The 19,545-nt window shown below is 57.5% G+C and overlaps 7 protein-coding genes across 7 annotated transcripts; 4 read left to right on the top strand and 3 right to left on the bottom strand.

Moving 5' to 3' along the window:
* Positions 1-28: 28 nt before the first annotated feature.
* Positions 29-1,506, bottom strand: BJ171DRAFT_570449 (uncharacterized protein; the record flags this gene model as incomplete). The annotated part of the gene is made up of 5 exons (XM_053113634.1): positions 29-307; positions 419-595; positions 729-842; positions 950-1,087; positions 1,170-1,506. Coding segments are annotated over 5 exons (1,044 nt in total), but the record flags the coding sequence as incomplete, so codon positions are not given.
* Positions 1,507-2,871: 1,365 nt separating this feature from the next.
* On the top strand, positions 2,872-4,299 carry BJ171DRAFT_585241 (PapD-like protein; the record flags this gene model as incomplete). The annotated part of the gene is made up of 5 exons (XM_053114352.1): positions 2,872-2,989; positions 3,116-3,274; positions 3,443-3,537; positions 3,703-3,850; positions 4,034-4,299. 5 exons carry the CDS (start codon positions 2,872-2,874, stop codon positions 4,297-4,299), a joined length of 786 nt encoding a protein of 261 aa, XP_052963428.1.
* A 520-nt stretch (positions 4,300-4,819) lies between these two features.
* On the top strand, positions 4,820-6,842 carry BJ171DRAFT_445466 (uncharacterized protein). Its single transcript, XM_053108171.1, has 2 exons — positions 4,820-5,626; positions 5,712-6,842. The coding sequence occupies exons 1-2, from the start codon at positions 4,967-4,969 to the stop codon at positions 6,675-6,677; spliced, it is 1,626 nt and encodes a 541-aa protein (XP_052963427.1). The 5' UTR covers positions 4,820-4,966; the 3' UTR covers positions 6,678-6,842.
* Positions 6,843-7,371: 529 nt separating this feature from the next.
* Positions 7,372-8,290, top strand: BJ171DRAFT_427620 (ERV/ALR sulfhydryl oxidase domain-containing protein; the record flags this gene model as incomplete). The annotated part of the gene is made up of 3 exons (XM_053107815.1): positions 7,372-7,412; positions 7,641-7,778; positions 8,020-8,290. 3 exons carry the CDS (start codon positions 7,372-7,374, stop codon positions 8,288-8,290), a joined length of 450 nt encoding a protein of 149 aa, XP_052963426.1.
* Positions 8,291-8,456: 166 nt separating this feature from the next.
* On the bottom strand, positions 8,457-12,202 carry BJ171DRAFT_601811 (microtubule-binding protein MIP-T3-domain-containing protein). Its single transcript, XM_053115114.1, has 12 exons — positions 11,899-12,202; positions 11,468-11,629; positions 11,261-11,313; positions 10,991-11,113; positions 10,410-10,786; positions 10,173-10,314; positions 9,849-9,936; positions 9,725-9,776; positions 9,446-9,573; positions 9,147-9,310; positions 8,868-8,976; positions 8,457-8,734 (listed from the first exon to the last, which is right to left on the bottom strand). The coding sequence occupies exons 1-12, from the start codon at positions 12,124-12,126 to the stop codon at positions 8,681-8,683; spliced, it is 1,680 nt and encodes a 559-aa protein (XP_052963425.1). The 5' UTR covers positions 12,127-12,202; the 3' UTR covers positions 8,457-8,680.
* A 4,830-nt stretch (positions 12,203-17,032) lies between these two features.
* Positions 17,033-18,103, top strand: BJ171DRAFT_427624 (uncharacterized protein; the record flags this gene model as incomplete). The annotated part of the gene is made up of 2 exons (XM_053107816.1): positions 17,033-17,283; positions 17,635-18,103. 2 exons carry the CDS (start codon positions 17,033-17,035, stop codon positions 18,101-18,103), a joined length of 720 nt encoding a protein of 239 aa, XP_052963424.1.
* Positions 18,104-18,226: 123 nt separating this feature from the next.
* BJ171DRAFT_214046 (uncharacterized protein) lies at positions 18,227-19,101 on the bottom strand. Its single transcript, XM_053106401.1, has one exon. It carries the CDS (start codon positions 19,000-19,002, stop codon positions 18,349-18,351), a length of 654 nt encoding a protein of 217 aa, XP_052963423.1. The 5' UTR covers positions 19,003-19,101; the 3' UTR covers positions 18,227-18,348.
* Between the last annotated feature and the right edge of the window lie 444 nt (positions 19,102-19,545).

Below are 19,545 nucleotides of genomic sequence, written 5' to 3'. Positions count from 1 at the left end.
CAAGCAATGTAGCACTCGAGAAATGGACACCCGGCGTCCGATGCATACTTTGCGTGGAGATCAACACAATACTCCAGCAGAAACACGGCGATATCGGCTGAATGGTGCGGGTAAATCTGTCGAAACCAACGGCTTAATCGCTCGAAGGGACTAGGGAATGAGTCTGCTTGGTGAGTCAGCAGTGACTCGATCAGCCGGCTGTCCCATAGCTGCATCGAATGGCAGTAAAATTGGCCGAGCGTGCGAGCAAGCTCGACGTTGACGGAGCGCTGCTGCTTCATGGACAGTATTGGACTGGATCCCAGATCTGAGTGCAGCCGAGAAAGCCGAGTCAAGTACTTTGCGGCGGCAATGAGGAGGATCGAGACCGATCCTTGTGTACGATGAATCGCAAGTGCAATCCGAGCCAGAACCTCACCCAGAAGGAGGCAAATGCTCTCGTTGGCGGACTCGAGCACACCCCAAAAGCCGAGCTCATGGCATCGAAGTAGCTCGGAGCCGAGCTCCTTTTCGATGTGATGCCGCAGATGGGTCGTGAGCTGCTCCATCATGTATGTTGTGGACATGGCCAAAAGCGATGCGTGTCGACGGAGGTCTGAAGTAGTCGGGTCGGTTTAGGAGTGACCCCGCGGTGAGGAGCAAGGGGAGAGCAGAGGCGGATATAGTGCGGATGGCGACAAAGTGCATCAAACAGGTACAGCGTGCGATTGAAGAGAAGGGATGCTCACCAGCCGAGCCAGGCGAGCCCTTGACAGACCCAGCGAGCAGCAACAGAGCCTTGACGGATCTGAGAAATGTCATCCGCGACAAGGCATCTTGATCGTGCATGCACACATCGGCCACTGATCGCATGGGAAGGGTGACGGAGCAGCAAGGAATCTGTTAGAGAGACTCTGGACAAACATGGACATGAGAACGGAATGTGGTGGTCGGCGTGGCTGATAGTCACATCGAGACTCGGCCAGCTTGGCCCTCTTGACGGCCGATTCGACCGCAGAGAGCTTTGGAGGCTTCTTGCGCTTTGAGGGGCGAGATTCGGAGCCGGCGGAATCAGGTGGGACTCTGCTCTGCCGCTCAAGCTGGAGCTCTGGTCAACCGACAAAGTCGATGAGGATCAGTATGTTCTTGAGAGCGAGAGACAGATCACCTTCTCGTGAGCAGCTACCAACCCAACTCGAGCTGGAATATCCTTTCCTCGAGCGCCCTGGAGGAAGCATTGCTGTTTGGAGACAGAACGGGCTCCGGCTGGGTGTGTGCTGTACCGCCAGCCTTCGAGTGGGTCTCCAAGGATGCTGAAAGACCAGGGTTGGAGTCGATCAAGAGCGGCGAGGCTGGGGAGCCTGCGCGGCGGATGCTGGGCGAGTCTGGAGTGACATGGTGCTGGCTATCAGCAACGACGGTCGGCGTGGGCGGATCGTCGCCGACGTCGTCAGCGAGTGCAGCCAGGAGGACGACAAGCTGGGTGTGGTCAAGAGCCGAGAGCGACGAGTCGGCCGATGGATCCATGATCGACACTGCGCGGGAGCGAGAGCGGGTATGATCAGAGCAGCGCGGATGGGAAGTTCGTTTGCCTTTCCAGATGACAGGCAGATCCAAGGCCTGTTTGACATGAAACGGGTTTGACCGACAGCAGCGATTACAGAGCGGTTACAGAGCGATTACAGAGCGGTTACAGAGCGGTTACAGAGCGGTTACAGAGCGAGTGCGGACCTGTCGTCCATGTTGATCATATCGACAGAATGCATCTCCAACTTGGCCATATCGACTGCGACATGGACTCGCCCCCAGACCTCTGATCTGTCTTTGTCGGCGCGAGCATGTGGTTGCCTTTCAGCCATGGCCCGCCGAGGCCCCAACGTCTTTGCTGCATCTTTGCTGCATCGTTGTCGTATCTTTGTTGCAGCCATGTCCACCGCCGGCATGAATGTCCTGGGTACATGTGGCTGAACACCGCCGTACCGATCCAAACCCAATCGCAAGTCCAACGGCGGACAACCATCGACGACACAACCAACGACGGCGCATCCAGCCCGCTGCGATCCCAATGCATTTCACCACACCGATATGTCCTCCGAGCGGCCCTCGCCCGCATCCGCTGCATCGCTCCCCCGGCACATCCCCAACTCCTGCCGTCCCCGCTTCCTTGCTCCGATGTGCCCCCACGTGGGCAGTCTTCGATTCGAAGGTCAACAAACGGCAGAGTTGCAGCTCTCGCATATGACCTTCTCCCACAAAGCCGCTCCGGCGGCCGGCCCCAGCCCATCCATTCACGATTTCCTCCGGCAGGGACGCCGAACGGGCTGCTCTACTCTGCTCGTTCACACTCGCCCACCCCCCGGTCCTGCTTCTAGTCGACGCTGGTTCGCTTCCTCCCACCCGTTAGGATCAGTGCCCCGCCGCGCCAACTGCAAACCAACGACACTTGCTGCCGTCCGAAGATCCGACAGAAGCCAATCACACTATCGCCCTCGCCGGTATGTGCTCGGTGCTGAGGTGGCCCGGAGAGCAAGACAGCCCACGGCCGAAGCCGGCGGGGTCGGAGAGGGGACCAAGGCTGCGAAAGTCACTGCCGCTGTAGTATCCGCTGCTTCGTCGTCGTCTGCCGCCGAGTCGACCTCGGCCGGGTCGGTTGCATGGCCACTGCAGCGGGGAATCTCAGCCAAACCCGACATCGTCTGCGGGCGCCGATCACTCGAACGGCACTTGATTCAGTCGGATCCTGGTTTCCCAGAACTGATACCCGATACCTGCCCTTTCACGCCGGCTCTGCATCTTCCCAGCGCCCGGAAAGCTTGTCCTCCAAGAAACGCCTTCCACCAACCCATTTCGCCGCCGTCCCTCGCCCCCGGTGGTGCACTACAGTCAGTTAGAATGGAAACCGCAAAGCCCGGCTCACCCACGAACAGTTCTCCACGGACCCTGGGCATCCCGGCCATCACCGTTCAAGACTCGCCGCTCCAAATAGCCCCGCCCATCTTTGTCTTTGCAGGTAGTGCTCGACAGCATTGCCTTCCATCGTGATGTGCAGCACGATCTTGCCGCGCCGGATTCTTCGTCGCCACGCATTATGCGATTCGTCGTGGTGCTAATCAGGCAAGCAACATTCCTCGCCCAGCATCAAGGATACACGTTGGATACATCAGCCGCATTACCCTGACAAACACATCGGCCTCCGCGGCCGTGGCATTCAAGTTCAAAACGAATGCGCCGACCCGGTACTCGGTCAAGCCTGTGTACGGCATCCTCGAGCCATCCAAGAGCATGGAGGTCTTGGGTGAGTCTGCACATGAAGCAGAAACGGGCCGTCTCCTGGCCATCCCGCCATCTGGCGCCGATAGTCCCGCTGCTGGCAACATTGTGGGCCGGTCGTATTGTATGCCGACGAGCCTGCAGCGTCTCGGTGGGATCCGGGCTGACCCTGCTCCACGCCGTGTGCCGCTAGTGCGCTGCGAATCGTCTCTTGAGAGTCAGGACCGCTTCCAGCTCCAGGTTGTCACGCTCCAGTCCGAAGAAACTGCCAGATTCGCATCAACAAGTGTATGTGAAGCTGTAGCTTGACAAGAGCTCGCACTGGGCTGCACGTCCGTCGGACTCTGTCGGTGTAGATCGCCCAGCACTCACGATTTCCAACTACCTCGCCCCCTTGATTCATTGTGGCATGATCACTCCTGTGGGGTCTCTTCTCGCTGGTGCCTGATATAGTGGAAGTCGGTCGCTGCGACACGCATCAAAGATCTACTGCTGGACTGTCGGCTCATGCAGAATACCACGCCGGGCCCGACCGTGGGGCGGAAGGCATCGCAGGAGCTCAAAGCCGAGAAGCCCTCGAATCCGACCATCAAATTTCACGGTAGGCACACCTATCGTCACCACTGTCCGTGGCGAGGTTACTGCCTCTGCAGATCTTGGCTGCAGCTTCGGTACCGCCACGGACTAGCACATGCCTGCCATCGGCAGCGGCAGCTCAACCATGGGGATATCATCATAACGCATTTATCAATCGCAATGGGTGATGTGATCGGTGCTGGCACAGATGCCCCGCCGCCTTACACACCACAGGGCACCAATTCTGCGCCAGCCATGATTCATTCGTCGCCGTACATGGGAGTACCTCAATCAAGCCCGGGCATTGCGTTGTACACCCCGACGCAGGAAAAGGCCGACCCTCCGATGCTCTCTGGCTGGAGACAGATCAGCATTTTCCAGCTCGTGCTCATCGCCATCCTGTGCATTGCCCTGGGGGTTGTTCTCGACTACAAGAGCGCTGCCGTGACGCTGGAACAGATGATGCGGTGGTAGCCGAGCGACTGGGCGTGGTGAACGACGATGGACGATGGTGAACCGGTGTGGAGCAGACTCAACCAGGAGTCCCCGCGCCTATGCTTCTCGTTCATGACTCGTTCTTTGCTCCTGTTTGCGGCGATTGGTCGTTCTGCTGCTCCCCCCCCCATTCTGTTTCCGACCTCCCTTTCTGATTGAGCCCTCAGTCTTTTGGATACTTGGGGGGCAGAGCTTGCCAGAGCCTGCGGCTGCCCGATCCCGAAGCTGTGAGACGCTTTTTGTAAACTAGATTCAATGCAACTCAATGCAATGCAAACCAGCTGACATGGCGCTGCGAGAATGACCGCTTGACATGAATCGACCGTGTCGACCCTTGGGGGAGTCCTGCGAGCATACGCTATCATCACAGAGGCAGAGTGTTGGCATCCGACGAAGAAAACCGCTCGGGCTCCAGAGCATCCGGCCCCAGTCGAAAGGTAGTGTCAGCAGGGTCGCAGGCTTGGCTGCCGATGCCATCGATCCGCGTGGCCGCCCTTGATCTGCCTCTCTGGCCTGATCTTGCTGGATCTTTCCAACCCAACCCAACTCAACCCAACCCAACCGGCCTGCTGCATCGATCGCCTCCGCCATCGACAACAACCACACACGATCGAGCTCGCCATCGACTTGGAGTGCCCAGGCAAACATGGCTGCTCCATACCGGCTGCTCCGGCCCACGGCGACCTGTCTTCAGCGATTCCCCAGCCGACCGCCGCTGCTCTTGCACTGTTCGCTTCTGCCACTCGCCTCTCTGGGTCGAGCCACCCAATCGTCATATCGACCCTATCCCTTGGCCGCCTCCCTGTCTCAGCCCTTCTCGTCGTCTGCGGTTTGTGCACACGCAGCATCTAATGCCAATGGCGATGCCGACGATGCAATTCCTGCTCGATGTCCTGGCTGCGGCGCCCGCTCGCAAACGGTCTCGCCCGACCGCCCGGGATACTACCAGCCGAAACTTGCCAAGGAGGCCAAAAAGACGACGCCGCCGCCATCGTCTGTCCACTCATTCGACACAGGATCGGGTCTCCCACGGATGCCAGAAGGCGCAATCACCATGGCCGAGGCCCGGCAGATCCTCCGGGCAATGCGGAAGCAGGGCAGCAAGAAGGTCTGTCGGCGATGCCATCACCTCAAGACCCGCAGCACAGGCGGCGATCCTGTCTATCCTGACCCGGCCACGCTGCTGGCCCCCGTCAAGACGAGTCCGTCGGGCCTCGTTTTGAATCTGATCGACATCATGAACATCCCCGGTTCATTTGTGAGCAATCTCCCGACCCTGGTGGGCCCCGACAAGAAGATCATTGTCGTAGGTGTTTGTGCGGGCTGGCTGGCATGACGACATTCGGGGTATGCGATGGCCTGCATGCTGACTATGACTGCTCCTGCGCCAGGTGGCCAACAAACTCGACTTGCTCCAACCACACTACTTCAACGACCGGCATCTTGTCCGGGAATGGCTGATCCGCGAGCTGCGCCAGCGCAACATCAAGTTTGACGATGTAGCCCTGATCAGCTCAGCCCGGAGCCAAGGCATCCAGGAACTGATGGAGGTGGTTGAGGAGCACCGATCGCCCAACGAAGACATCTTTGTCGTGGGGCTGACGAGCGTCGGCAAGACCCAGTTTGTGAATGCACTCCAGCAGATAGCCCACCCAAACACAATGGGGGCTGTGAGTGGAACCACATCGCTGCAGCCCGGAACGACAGTCGAGACGGTTTCTGTTCCGTTGTCGCAGCTCGAAAAGTGCTTCGAGGGAGCGGGCAGCCGCCTTGGGCCTCAGACGGGCTTGGGCGGCCATATCCACGACACCCCCGGTCTGCTCAAGCATGGCCAAGCGGCGCACATCCTGAATGAGCAGGAGATGAAGATGATCTCGATGCCAAAGCGAGTGAGCCCACAGCTATGCCCCCTCAACAAAGGCAGGTCTGTGTTTCTGGGTGGCCTCGCCCGTATCGAACTGGTGAGCCGATCTGTACATCAGCGCGATCTCAAGGTGCTTGCCTATGTCTCCAGCAAGCTGCGACCGCATCCTTGCCAAACGGCGAACGTGCCGCGGCTGCTCGAAGGGCACCTGGGCAGGAAACTCTTGTCGCCGCCGATCGGCGCCGATCGAGCCAGCCGACTCGGCGAGATGAAGCAGGTACTCGATATCGAGCACAAGTTTGTTTTCTCCAAGGGCGGTACAGTCGAGGATGAAAGTGCCAAGGCCAAAGGCTATCTCGAGCTCAGCTTTGCGGGGTTGGGATATGTAACGATCGAGAGCGACGTACCCAACGATGCAGTGCGGCTGATCGTATATGCCGTCGACGGGCTGCAGGTGGACCAGCGTTCGCCGATGCCCCGGCCAGGAATGTAGAGCGAGTTGTGGATGTTGTGGATGTTGTGGATGCTGGTTGTACATCACAAGCCAGGGACCAGTGTCTATTCAGCATCGAGCACGAACACGTTCATCTTCGCAACGATGCCGTCCAAGACAAACTCGGCTGGAGGCGGCAAGTGCAGAGGCGTCGATGGATCATGGATCATGGATCGATGGTCCGGATGTTCGATGCTCGGCAATGGGCAATCAAACTCCGAAAGAACGCGCCCATGCGGGGAGGGATGGCTGCACGTGCCCGCGTGTGTGCGTGCGTTCCCAAAATAGCCAGCGTGACTCACGCGTGCCCTTCTCGCCGAGAACAATCCTCGCTGCCGAGCCCCTCGCCGAGAAAGCGCCGGCTTCTCGCTTGTGTTCCATCATCCACGTCGGTCGTGGGCCTTCTCCTTCTGCATCGCAGAGCACCTCTGGGCTCCTCGGCCTGCTTCCTGCTTATTCCTGCAACTCCCGCCGACCGCCGCCGACCATGCGCACGAAATCAGCCGTCGCCCTGCTCGCCGTTGTCATCGTGGCCGTCCTGGGCCTCTCCATCATGTCGGCCGTCAGCCTGTCGCCCTCAAGCGAGACCGACGGCTCCTTCTTCGCCCAGCTCACGGACTCACCCGCCTCGGGATCGTACAAGAGCAAGTGGACGGGCCTCTTTTCGCTCGGTCAAAGTGCCGAGCGTGTGCCGATGGACCCGATTATGAGCAAGATGGGCAATGAGACACTAAAGTCGGTATAGCCGTCGCTGCTCTCGTCGGTGCTGGATGAGCCGCATCGAGCCTGGCCAGCCGTTGAGTCGGTCAGTCGGCCAGTCAGTCGGTCGGTCAGTCGGTCGGTCGGTCAGGGAGCTGTCGCTGACGGCAGTCACCGAGGCCAAATCCCGCTCGGCTGCAAGTGTTGGCGTGCCATTCTCCCACATGTTGAGCTATAGCTAACGGTCGATTCGCCCGGTTACAGAGCCGAGCTGGGACGATCGTCGTGGCGCCTGATCCACACCATGGTGGGCAAGTTCCCGGTCACTCCTACCGACGACGAGAAGGAATCGCTGCTGGACTTTATCTATCTATTCGCCAAGCTCTATCCCTGTGGCGACTGGTATGTGCTCCCTTGGCTGTAATCCATTTACGGATGCATCGACTGCAGTGTCGGCGGCTGCCTGGGCAATCATGCCTCTCCCGGGAACCACCGACACAGTGGATAGCACAATATTACCATCACGACCGAACTGCATTTGCACCGTCGATGAGGCCGCTTGCGATCCATCGCTGTAGACGAGTGGGAGCTCCTTGGGCCCGCTCGGTCATCTCACCAAACTTGACTCTGCTCCGCAACTCAGTGCCCGACACTTCCAGAAGATTCTCCGAGCCAACCCGCCTGATGTTTCCAGTCGCGATGCCGCTTCGCAATGGGCATGCAAGGTCCACAACTTGGTCAACAAGCGGCTGGGCAAGCCCCAGTTTGACTGCTCGACGGTTGCTGAGATCTGGAAATGCGGATGTGCTGAGGAAGACGGCGCAAACTCGACATCGACAGCGACATCGACATCGAACTCGATGTCAACTTCGTTACCAGCAGCGTCAGCGCACTCGACCACCCTGGTCCTCTGATACACCTCCTCAATCTACGTTCTCGTGAGCGAGCACATCCCTATGATGACCGACTCGGTCTGGCGTGCCACTCGCCTTGGATTCAGACCCGCGTGGCAGCAAAGTCAGCCATGGCGCTGCGCAGAACAGCAATTCTATTTCTTTGGCCTCTTGCTATCTCTCTGCCGCGACTTGTCAGCAACAGCACTGCAGCACGCACCCATCAGCCACCATCACTGCCGTTGTCGTTGTCGTTGTCGTTGTCGTTGTCTGTGGCACTGGTGTGATATTGCAGCACATGCGAGGTCGCTCTGCCTCGTCTCGCCCCTGCCGAAATACAGCGTGCCAGCGGCGATTTTGGTGCATCAATCGATCGGTCAGGAGTGACTGGCGCTGTCGTTTGCAATCAAGCTACTTGATCGGATGTGTGATTGACCGGAGGAGCTTCTGAATGGCTAGGTCGTTCTGGTGCAGCGGATGGGCTGTCCAGTCAGTGTGACTGCGAGGGGCATTGTCCCTTCGACGGGTGCTGACGACGGCAGTGCCATAAGCTGTGGAGCCGAGCCGAGAATGCGAGCAATCGGTCCAAAGCACACACCTGGATGATGACGACTTTGGAGTTGCGGATCTTTTCTTCGTACTCCTCGATCGATTGCTCCATCTCCTTCAGCTGAGTCTCAAAGGGCTCCAGCACCCCGGCGGTTTTGCTGAGCGCCGATACATCACAGAACCAAGCGGCAAACGAGTCGAATGTGAGAACGTCATTCGCTCTGGCGAAATCCGGCGAAATCCGGCCCCATCGGACTCGTATCTCTGTGGTTCAGAGGAGTGTATCGGCCCTGGAGTGTTCGGAAGGCACCGTCAGTAACGCCCTCACCTGAGCTCCTCGGCCAGCAACTCGCGATACTTGAGATTCTCCACTCGCCACATCTGAAGCTCCTTGTTCATGCTATCGGCATCTTCTTGCATGTAGTCCATGGTTTTGCCGAGAGGATTGGTGCTCTGGCAGAGGGTCTGGATGGTCTCTCGCAGCTTCTCGATCTGGGGGGGGGGATTCGTTGTGAATGTGAGTGGCATCGCATGAGCGGTCTGGGATCGGATGGCCTGTTGCATCGTATGCATCGTTTGCATTGACGGCCCATAGCCCGCCGGCTCTAGACAAACAGAGCTCCATACCTCTTTCTGCGCCGAAGCCTTGTCGTCCTTGATGATCACCGTGCGCTGGCCATCGAGGCCACCGTCCTTCTTGCCCTCAGTGGGCTCAAACTCGCGTTTGGTATCGAGAATCTTCTTGACCAGCCCACCTGAAAAAGTGGAGCAAATCATTGTCGGCAAACTCGAATTCAATAACCATATCTTCCTTCTGTGTGGACGAAGACTGCGAAGCGAATGCAAGTGCCCGAGTCTATTCGGCAGCCAGCCCAAAGGGTGGTGGGAGGAAAGGTCGAATCTCACCGTGTTGCTCGTCGTCCCCAGTTGCGCGCTGGGCTGCATCAGGCCGACCAATCTAAGTCGATCAAGTGCGTGCGTGAGTGCATGAGTGTCTCGGTGCACTTGGTCTTGCTCAAGGTATACATACCACGGGTTGAGCCACGGCGTTAGTGACGACAAAGTTCTCTTCTTCGTCGTCGTTAGTTTCGTTTTCGGTTATGATGGCGGGCATGTTACTGCGTCGACACGAAGCGCAGATCGTGAGAGCGGATGTGACAGCAAGGCGTAGGGCCGTGGCCAGTCCATTTGTTGATGGCGATTTACGAACCGAAGCCCCGCAAGGGTGCCGATACAATATGCTGTTAGTGAAATGCAACGATACGGGGCCGCTGGGTTGCAGATATTTATGCAATTTGTCCGTCGTCATCATCACCACCACCGTCGCCACCACCATCATCCATCGGCTACATACGTCGGAATCTCTTCCATGACCACATCGGCCGCTCGCTGCTTTGGTGGCGCCGGACGAGCGCTTGATGGACGCTCTCGTCTCTTGGGCTGCAGGGCCATGCGCATCCGCTCGTCGTCGGGTGCATTGAAGGACTCGTCCACAACTGCCGATCCAAAACCAAACGCAGAGTCAGCGAGCCAGTTCCGAGTACATCCCTGGGTATCCAGCAACAGTGACGATGGCAACAGCGCAGTATACCATCATCGGTAGCGGCAATGGGCTGGGCAAGACTGTGGGTCGAGTCGGACGGATCGCTTCCACCAGACCCTTGTCGCTGGACCATCATGGACTGTGGAGCGGAAGGCTGAGCCGATGTCGCTTGAGGAGGTGCCTGGGCCGGAACAGCTGGTCTGGGCTGGGATGCCTGAGCGGGAACTGGCTGGACTGTCTTTTGAGGTGCTTGGTTCTGTGCCGGCGGTTGTGACGGCCGCTGTTGAGACGGCTGTGTAAGCGCTGCCTGTTGAGCCGGAGCTGGTTTGGGCAACTCTGGCTTGGAGACGGTTGCTGCCGGAGCAACACCGGCAGTGAGCTCGGGCTTGGGCTGTGATGTTGCTTGTTGAGGTTGCTGCACGGGTCTGAATATCGGCCATGGTTATCGAGGAGAGAGAGAGAGAGAGAGAGAGAGAGAGGCGTCAGCCAAGCACAGAAGCAGTTCCAGGGACAGGGACGGTCGCTGTGATAGAGAGCGAAGCGCAAGCTGTTCGAAGAATACTTTGAGAGCCACCGTGGCACATGTCTGCGAGCGCAGGAGTTTGCAATATCATGCTGGAGCAGACTACCTTGGCTTGTCGTCGGTCTTGGGTGGTGCTGCGGCCGGGGCTTTTGTCACTGGAGCGGGTGCGGTCGGAGCAGCAGCGGGGACAGGGGCCAGAGCGGGAGCAGCTTGAGGAGCTGGTTTTTTGCTGAAGGCATAAACCACCTGGGCTCTGAGTGTGATTCCGAATGATAGCGACGACGCCGCGACGCCGACGACCAATACACCCGGCACATTTGCAGGGTACATTGCGAGTGCGTTGTCGTCCGATTGGAGACGCATGCACCCAACCTACATGGGCTGCTGCTCGCCGGCCAGTACTCGTTTCACCGCATTTGTCGAATCAACCTGGATACCAGCGGGATAGCCGCGTGTGAGCGAACATGAAGCACAACAGGGACTGGCGGCGCTGGAGCCAACAGATTGCCGATGCGTCGCGATCAGCCAAAGACGAAAAAGTTGGCCCAGCAGGGACTTGGTCTCGGCCAGAACCCGCACGTACCTTCTTTAGAACGGCTTTGCCGATGAGCTGCAGAAACACATTGGTATCGATGGGATCCATGCCGGCGACGATCTTGAGTGGATTCGCCTTGACCTCAACGCCAGTCGCCAGGGCAGCGCAGTTGATCATCTTGCTCAGGTACGCGACTTTGGCATCCTTCTCCTGGATTTTGTTGGCAGGAAATCGCGCATGATGATCCCGGCGAGGGCAGTGAGCGTAAGTCAACCAGAGCAATGATACTCCCAGAGCATGGCGAGGTTCATTCATGCAAGGAAACGCGTCATGAAAGCGAAGACGCATCGACAGGTTGCGAGAAGCAAGGGTCGCGGAAGGAAGATGCTCGACGAGCATAGAATGGCAACGATCGAGCGGCTACGGTCGAATGTCAGGGGCTGCGGACACTAGAGAGAGCAGCAAGAAGGAGGCGTTACCTTGACGTTCTCCGAGTTCATTTCGGCATCGCTGTAGAGGCCGACGGCAAACCCTGTGGTCTTTATGATCTCGGTGAACATATCGTGCAGATAGCGGAAGGGCGGCTTGGAAAGCAACTTGCCGTTGAGAGGCGGCTTCTTGATGATGCGACCGAGGATGTCGATGGTCTTTTTGGTGGCATCATCGATGGGCGAGGCTGTGGGTGCTTCCTGTGGAGGCGACGACATGGCAGGCGCGATTTGAGGAAGCACTAGCACCGTTCAAGAGAAGGAATGGTGGCTCTGGACTCGATCGTCGTGGTTCGTTAGGGCTGAAATGATACAACAGCGTTTTCTCAGATTCGGGGGTGAATGTCGGAAGTTCGAGCAGGATGGTAGGGTTAGGGGATGGGGCGAGCAGGGGCGGGAAATCGAGCGAGCCAAGGAAGAGGGTGACGCTGGAGAGGAGTCGACGTATATGGCAGAGGGTGTTGGTTTACAGGCAATCCAATAAAAAACGGGACACCCGGGTTTTTGACCATTCATCGAATATTTTGTTACCCAATGCTATCGCGCGCTGGCCATGACCATTCGCCACACATCCGACTTTCGCACCGCCGCATTGCGATGCTACGCCCTCATCCATAGCCTGCGTAAGGTCGCCTCCATATTCAGTGTATCCAAGAGCACCATCCATCGATGGCACCGAGGATGCAAGCTGGATGACCCATCCCGGGTCCCAGCTCGCAGATCCACTTTCTTCGAGCAGGCATGTCCAGTCATTCGCACCCTGATTGAACAGGACCCGTTCCAGACTGGTCCTGTGCTGCGATGCAAGCTCGAGTCCATCCCCCAGAGGAAAGTATCACTCTCACTCTGCCACACTGCCATCCACCGAGCAGGTCTCTCACACAAGAGGGCAACACACCTCTACAAGTCCAAGCGACTGGATGAGCGAGTGGCACAGTTCAGGGACCAGGTCCGCTCCATCGACCCGCGGCGATTCGTTTTTGTCGATGAGACGGGGATCAGGAAATCCATTTTCCCTCTTTACGGATACTCGCCGAAGGGTGCTCCGCTTCGCCAGTGCAATCACATGAAACACAAGTCTGTCTCGGCTGCATTTGCCATCAACCACTCTGGTGTGCTGCATCGCATGTACATCCCCACATCATTCAAGACACACTCGATGGTCGAGTTCTTTGAGCGAGCGACCTTCCCAGACGACTCTGTGATTGTGATGGACAATGTCAGCATGCACAAGACAATGCCTGTCCTGGACTGCATCGAGCGCCGAGGATGGTCAGTGATCTTCACCCCACCTGCTTCACCCGACTTCAATCCCATCGAGAACTTCTTTGGGATTGTGAAGCATCAGTACAGGAAGGCAGCAGCGCTGAATGCGTCCGAGGGGTTCAGAGTCGGGATGGTGACCCTGTTTGAGTCTGCCGTTCGGAGAGTGCTTCCAGATGTCTTCCCACGGCTGATTGAGTGTGCGCTTCTGGGGTTGAGTTCCCTCCGATCAAGCCGCCGTTCTCACGTTCACATCCCTGGCTTGAACCTCTCGGCGATTTTTGAACAGGGTCACTTCCAACCAGCCCGCAAAGACGGGCTCCTGCTCTCGGGTATAAATGCCACACCTTCGTCCTGCTGCTTTCTTCCCTCATCTCGCCTTGATCTGATCATCGCGCTATTGTACGATAAAAAAAAGTCTCTGCTCTGACCAGTACCACTGGCAGGCATCCAGCATCCTCTGCCCCCATGCCTCCGAAGCGTAAGGGTACCGGTGATGGCCAGCCTCGGCCACCCAGGCCCAAGAAAGCCAAGTCACAGTCGGAGCCTGTCTCTGGTTCGTATTCTGATCCCACGCATGCTTGGTCGTCTGTTGCTCCGTCGCTCACCACCACTGCTTCTGCAGATCCAATGGATGTCGATCCCACCGAGCCTGGTCCATCTACTTCCTCGAGTACCGGCAAGCGATGTCGCCAGTGCGATGGCACCGATCACGAACGTTGCAACACCAGCAAATGTCCAAAATACCGGCCCCTCAAGAGCTCTGTCGTCCCACTCGTGGATGGAAGGTCATCGGCCCCTCAGTTCAGCTGCTTCAAGCAGACCATGGACGGCATCTTCTGGAAGAATGCAAAGAAACAGTGGCTCAATCCCGACCTCTGGGGCAAGATCCAGGCCACTGTCGCAGCCATGACCCAGATCCAGTTCGAGGCATCCAGGCTGCTCAACCTGCACATCCTCCGGTGCATCGAGCAGGATCTTCCCGTCCCCGTCATCTCCAAGTCCACCCCTGCTTTCGTTCGCCAATGCTTCAAGATCGTCCAAGCCGATGCCCTCTCCCCGACCGGGGACAATGAGAAATACAACGAGCATCTGGTCGCTTCCTTTCGCGACTACCAGACCACTCGACATGCAGACCTGCCTCCGGCCCCTCGTCTGCCTGATGGTGCTCACAGTCAGCTTCTCACACTGGCTGTCAATGCCTATGCCACCAACTGCACCACCCACCTCGACCTGGCCTACTGGCGACTCCTTCGCCGCTTCTGCGCTGCCGTCTTCCCAGCCAACAAGCACAAGCACGACGCCATCGAGGCTTGTCTTGAGCTCTTAGAGAAACCAGGGCAGACTCCACCCAAGGCCGATATCGAGTTCCTCTATCCCGACTTTGGCCACGTCCTGGACGAGTTTCGGTACAGCAACGACCAGGACCACTTCCGGGCCCTCCATCGCCTCTCACCCCATGTGGGAATCCTCGCCCGAGACAAGATGGTCGACAATGTCCACAAGTGGATCGACTGTGACATGCCCGCCCTCCGAGTCACCGAGCTGCAGCGCCAGGCCAAGCTGGACGAGCTCACTGCCAGAGGCATGCCCTCCGGTGACAAGAGGTTCGCCAAGGTCAAGTCTGAGCTCGGCACCACCAAGTCCAAGATCAACAAGCTGGCATCCAGGATCAAGTGGGCACTCAAGCAGCTCGCTCTGGACACTCCTCCGGCCGTGTGCACGATGGTCCCTCTGTGCACAGCCAAGGCCAAGTATGTCAAGATTGACACGGTCACTCTTTGGAATCTCCTGGGTCCAAAGAAGCGCCTTGGACTCACCAGGGACAAGCTCAAGGAAGAAGGTGATGACGGCATCAACAACCAGGATCGTCTCTGGCGCAGTTGCTTCAAGCTGCGTAGTTCCCTCTTCCAAGAGCGAGTCAGGGACAGGAAGCTGTTCAACTACGAGATCAGCACCGATGGCATTGGATGCACCATCGGCCTCGTCAAGTTTGTGCCTCGAACCGATCGCACCGAGACCATCGAGCCTCCTCCGACTGCCGAGCAGCGTATCCAGGCCCACATCGGCGACCCAGACCCCAACCGCACCACTTGGATTGGCATCGATCCTGGAGTCGGCTCCATCTTCACGGCGGTCATCCAAGCACCGGGTCACCAAGACGAGGTGGTCTCATTCTCGAATGGCCACTACCAGCAAATGTGTGGCCACAAGTCCAACACCAAGTGGCACAATATCATGAAGTATCGACTCAGCATCGAGACCTGGATGTCGACCACCCCCTCGCCCAAGGTGTCGTCCTCGGAGGCCTTCAAGGTCCATCTCACCCATGTCCTGCGACCGGAGCTGCGAGTGCAGCTCGACTTCCACCTTGGCAAGAAGGCCCGTCACCATCGCTTCACGGGCCACAAGAGGCGCCAAGTGGCCGTCGACAAGATGTGCAAGGCCGTCCTGAAGCACGCCCCGATACGGGCCGATGTGGTGATCGCCTTTGGCAATGCATCATGGCGACAGGGCAAGGGCTATGCATCCAGCCCTCGGAGGCAGCGGTTTGCTCAGTACTTTGAGCAATTCGAGCACCACCGACGCCGTCCCAATCACCCTCATGGAAGCGTCAAGGTAGTCTCGACGAACGAGTTCAACACCTCGCAAGTGTGCTCCAAGTGCCTGGAGCCAGTTCGGTTGGAAGGACTCGATGCGCCCAGTGTTGCGAATTCCCACTTTGTCAGGAGCTGCAAGAATCCCAGCTGCCGGACAGTGTGGAATCGCGACGTCAATGCGGCGCGCAACATGATCATAGTATGCAGGTCGATTGTGGAGATCGGAGAGCGACCGGCGGTCTTCACTCGGAGGCTGCCAAAGTGATCTGTTTTATTTCTTGTGGCTTTGCTTGACGCAAGCACAGCACATACTACATGCTCATGGAAACGGCTGTGGTGTCCCGTTTTTTTCTGAATAAAGTGTAAATGGTGTTTGTGTTTTTGTACACCAGGGAGCTTCACCGAGTACGACTGTTACCAGTATCATTTTGGCAAGCAAAACATGACCCTGGAAGGTATTTCCTGGCTGTTGTGTGTGTGTGTGTGTGTGTGTGTGTGTGTGTGTGTGTGTGTGTGTGTGTGTGTGTGTGTGTGTGTGTGTGTGTGTGTGTGTGTGTGTGTGTGTGTGTGTGTGTGTGTGTGTGTGTGTGTGTGTGTGTGTGTGTGTGTGTGTCTTGGATGGCCAGTGTTTGGCTTGCCAGCACTGGTTTGCTTCGCCACAACCCGCCACTCTCCTTCCATTCCATCCATCTCGCATCGTCTCATCATCATCTGGACATCATCATTGAACTCTCATCACAATCCACACATCGAGCATCATGGCTGCCAGTGTCCATCCCTCAACTGACACGGTTCGACCGGCCATCAACGAGCATAACCCAGATATCTTCACCATCATCTGCTGCAACGACAGCTTCCAACTCGCCCTCGACCTCAGCACCATCAAGGCCCTCCTTCGAGTGTGTAAGCGAGCCCAATACCTCCTGAGCCTCAAGCTGCCTCGCTTCAACACCTGGTGCCAGAGTATGGAGCTCCTCAATCCAGATAGACAGATGCGGATCGGTCTCACACCCAGCGACAAAATCGCCCTCTCGCTGTACTGCGATGATCAAGCCACAACTGACCGATCCTGGCTCGAAGATCAAGCCGATAAGGGCAATGCTGCTGCCTCGTATCTCCTGGCTCGGATGTTGCAATCTGGGATCGACTCGGAAGCAAAAGATGACAGTCAGACTGGCGATGACGATGACGGTGACGGTGAGACTGACGACGACGATGAGCCTATAAAGAATGCCAAGAATCAGCAGATATTCCAACATCTGATGAAGGCTGCTGAAGGCCAACATCCAATGGCGCAGTCCCACCTCGCCCAGTGTTATCGCAACGGAACTGGAGTCGAACAAGATCACACCAAGGCCACCGGGCTGTATCGCAATCTTGCCGAACGTGGGATCCTGCAAGCCCAAATTGTCTTTGGCGGTTGCTACGAGGTTGGCGAAGGTGTTGATCAAGACTACGATGCAGCCATCGAGTGGTATTCCAAGGCCGCAGATCAAGGCAGCGAAGATGGTCGGTTCCACATCGTGTTCCTCCGTGGATGGTTCTCATTCATCGGTCACGGAGTCGAACAGAGCGACGCCGATGCCCTCGCTCACTGGCAGGAAGTCAGCACCCAGTCCACCAACCCAGTCATCAAGCCCATCGCCACCCACATGGTTGGCTGGATGCACTACCTCGGCCGGGGCACCGTGCGCGACGAGCCAATGGGTGCCAAGATCATCCGGGAAAACCAATCGGACGATTTCAAGCTCGGAGAGGACCAGTGCCTGGCAGCGTATCGGAAGAATATCTCGTCCGACTCACCGGCACCCCCAAAGTTCTTCCAGCTGTGCCAGCTGGGATCGGACCGAGACTGGCTTTGCAGGCACTTGATGGCTGTTTGTCTGCATCAGGGATTCGGAACCACCGAGGACCGGGAGAAGGCAGCGGTCATCTTCGAGCAACTCGCCAACGACGGTCACAGCGACAGTCAGTACTGGATCGGAAGGTGCTACTCATATTACAACGGGGGAGTGTCGCGGAACCTCAAGATGGCTTTCAAGTGGTGCGGCAAGTCGGCCAGCCAAGGCAACTCGTTTGGGCAGTGGATGTTTGGCGGTTGCCACTTGACTGGAGACGGCATCACCAGGGACTACGCCAAGGCAATTGAGTGGTATCGCAAGTCCTCCGAACAGGGCAATCCATATGGGCAGTTTTCCCTTGCATCTTGCTATGAAGCTGGTTTTGGTGTCCCCGTGGAGATCGATACCGCCATCTTCTGGTTCCGCAAGTCTGCCAACCAGGGTCTTGGAGGATCCATCGATTGCCTCAAAAACCTCGGCAAGTGGCCCTGATCCCGATTTTCGTTCGTGACGATGGCATCAAACAGTGGGCTTGCAAAGTGGCTCCGGTGAAGCGACAGTGGTCGAGTGAAGTCGTTTGTTATTCAACACGTCAAATATACAACCAGGGTTTCCCATCGACACCAATTGATTGATTGTAGGCTATCACTGTAGTGCTGAATGCGTCGCCAGCGCAACCAAATATTCCCGCTCACACGACCATTTGCATTCCATCCATCCATCCATCCATCCATCCCTCACTTCCCTCGTAATGGCGGGCGAGTAATCAAACTCCCTGTTGGGTTCTTTCTGTGGGAGCAGCCTGGAGCACCGTTATGAGGGACTATTCTGAATGTGAACGATCGACACCCTCCTGTGCGGGATCTGAACACTCTTGACACCCTTGTCCTTGAAGTATCGAATCGCCCCTCACCATCGACCGAGACAATCGCCCTGAGCTTGCCCATGTCGACCGTTTCGTTGCCATCACCAACGACGAGCAGCAAGCGACCACAGAAGCAGTGGTTGATTCGTGCGGCGTTTCTGCATCGAGGTTGGAGAATGCATGTCTCGTTCATCAACGCCCCTCTGTGCGGTGGTTGATTCGCGCAGCGTTTCTGTGTCGTGGGAGCTGCGAGCGTGCTGTCGTTGATGACCGCCGATGCCGAGCACCGCGGGAGGATCCGAGACTCGAGGACGGTTTGGCTGTGGGACAGGCCGTAGGTACCAGGTCTCAACGACGGCGATGATCTTGGGCCGGTGTCAGTGTGAGCGGTCTTTCTTGGCCTGGCCCGATTGGACGGATCCTGCACAAACCGAGGCGCATTCTGTTCGGCGAAGCACGGCGCCAGCTCTGTTCCCGTCACGTCCGCGATCCAAGGCGACGACTCCCCCCCCCCAGAGCGATTCATACACAGAGAGACCCCGCAGCTTGAAAAAAAGCACCATGGTAGGCGTCGAGATGAGGGGTGTCGGCCGCCCCAACGTCTGGTGCCTGCAGGATGGCCAAGCGCACTGCTCGGCAGTCGTCGGCTACCTGACACGACCGACGAACTGTTCGCATGAGCGAACGTGATGACAACCGAGCGGACCGATTAAACACCACACCCGCCTCGGAAACAGGCTAGCTTATCTTCTAGCGTCGTTAAAAAGATCACCAAAGGTGGGCCTTGGAATCAGCGTCCTGCATGAATGCATGCGCTCGACAAGCTGCCCTGGAGGATGGGCATCTGGGCACGCATCCAACTGGCTTCATCATTGGAAACCTGAGCGAGACGCCAGGCGACGGATGCGAGACTCACGGGCGAGCGCCGACTGCATATCTGACACCCCTCCTCCGCAGAGCTTGGTGGGCTGATCTCAAACCCTCCGGAGGGAATCAAGGTGATGATGAACGAGTCCAACATTTCGGATGTCCAGGCGTGGATTCAGGTATGCACGTTCATCGCCTGTCA

The sequence above is a fragment of the Polychytrium aggregatum genome, assembly GCF_025602895.1.
Source record: "Polychytrium aggregatum strain JEL109 chromosome Unknown BJ171scaffold_40, whole genome shotgun sequence".
In the NCBI taxonomy this organism is placed as follows: Eukaryota; Fungi; Chytridiomycota; class Chytridiomycetes; order Polychytriales; genus Polychytrium; species Polychytrium aggregatum.
The sequence above is the reverse complement of the archived record's forward strand: the minus strand, read 5'-3'. Positions and strand labels throughout refer to the sequence as shown.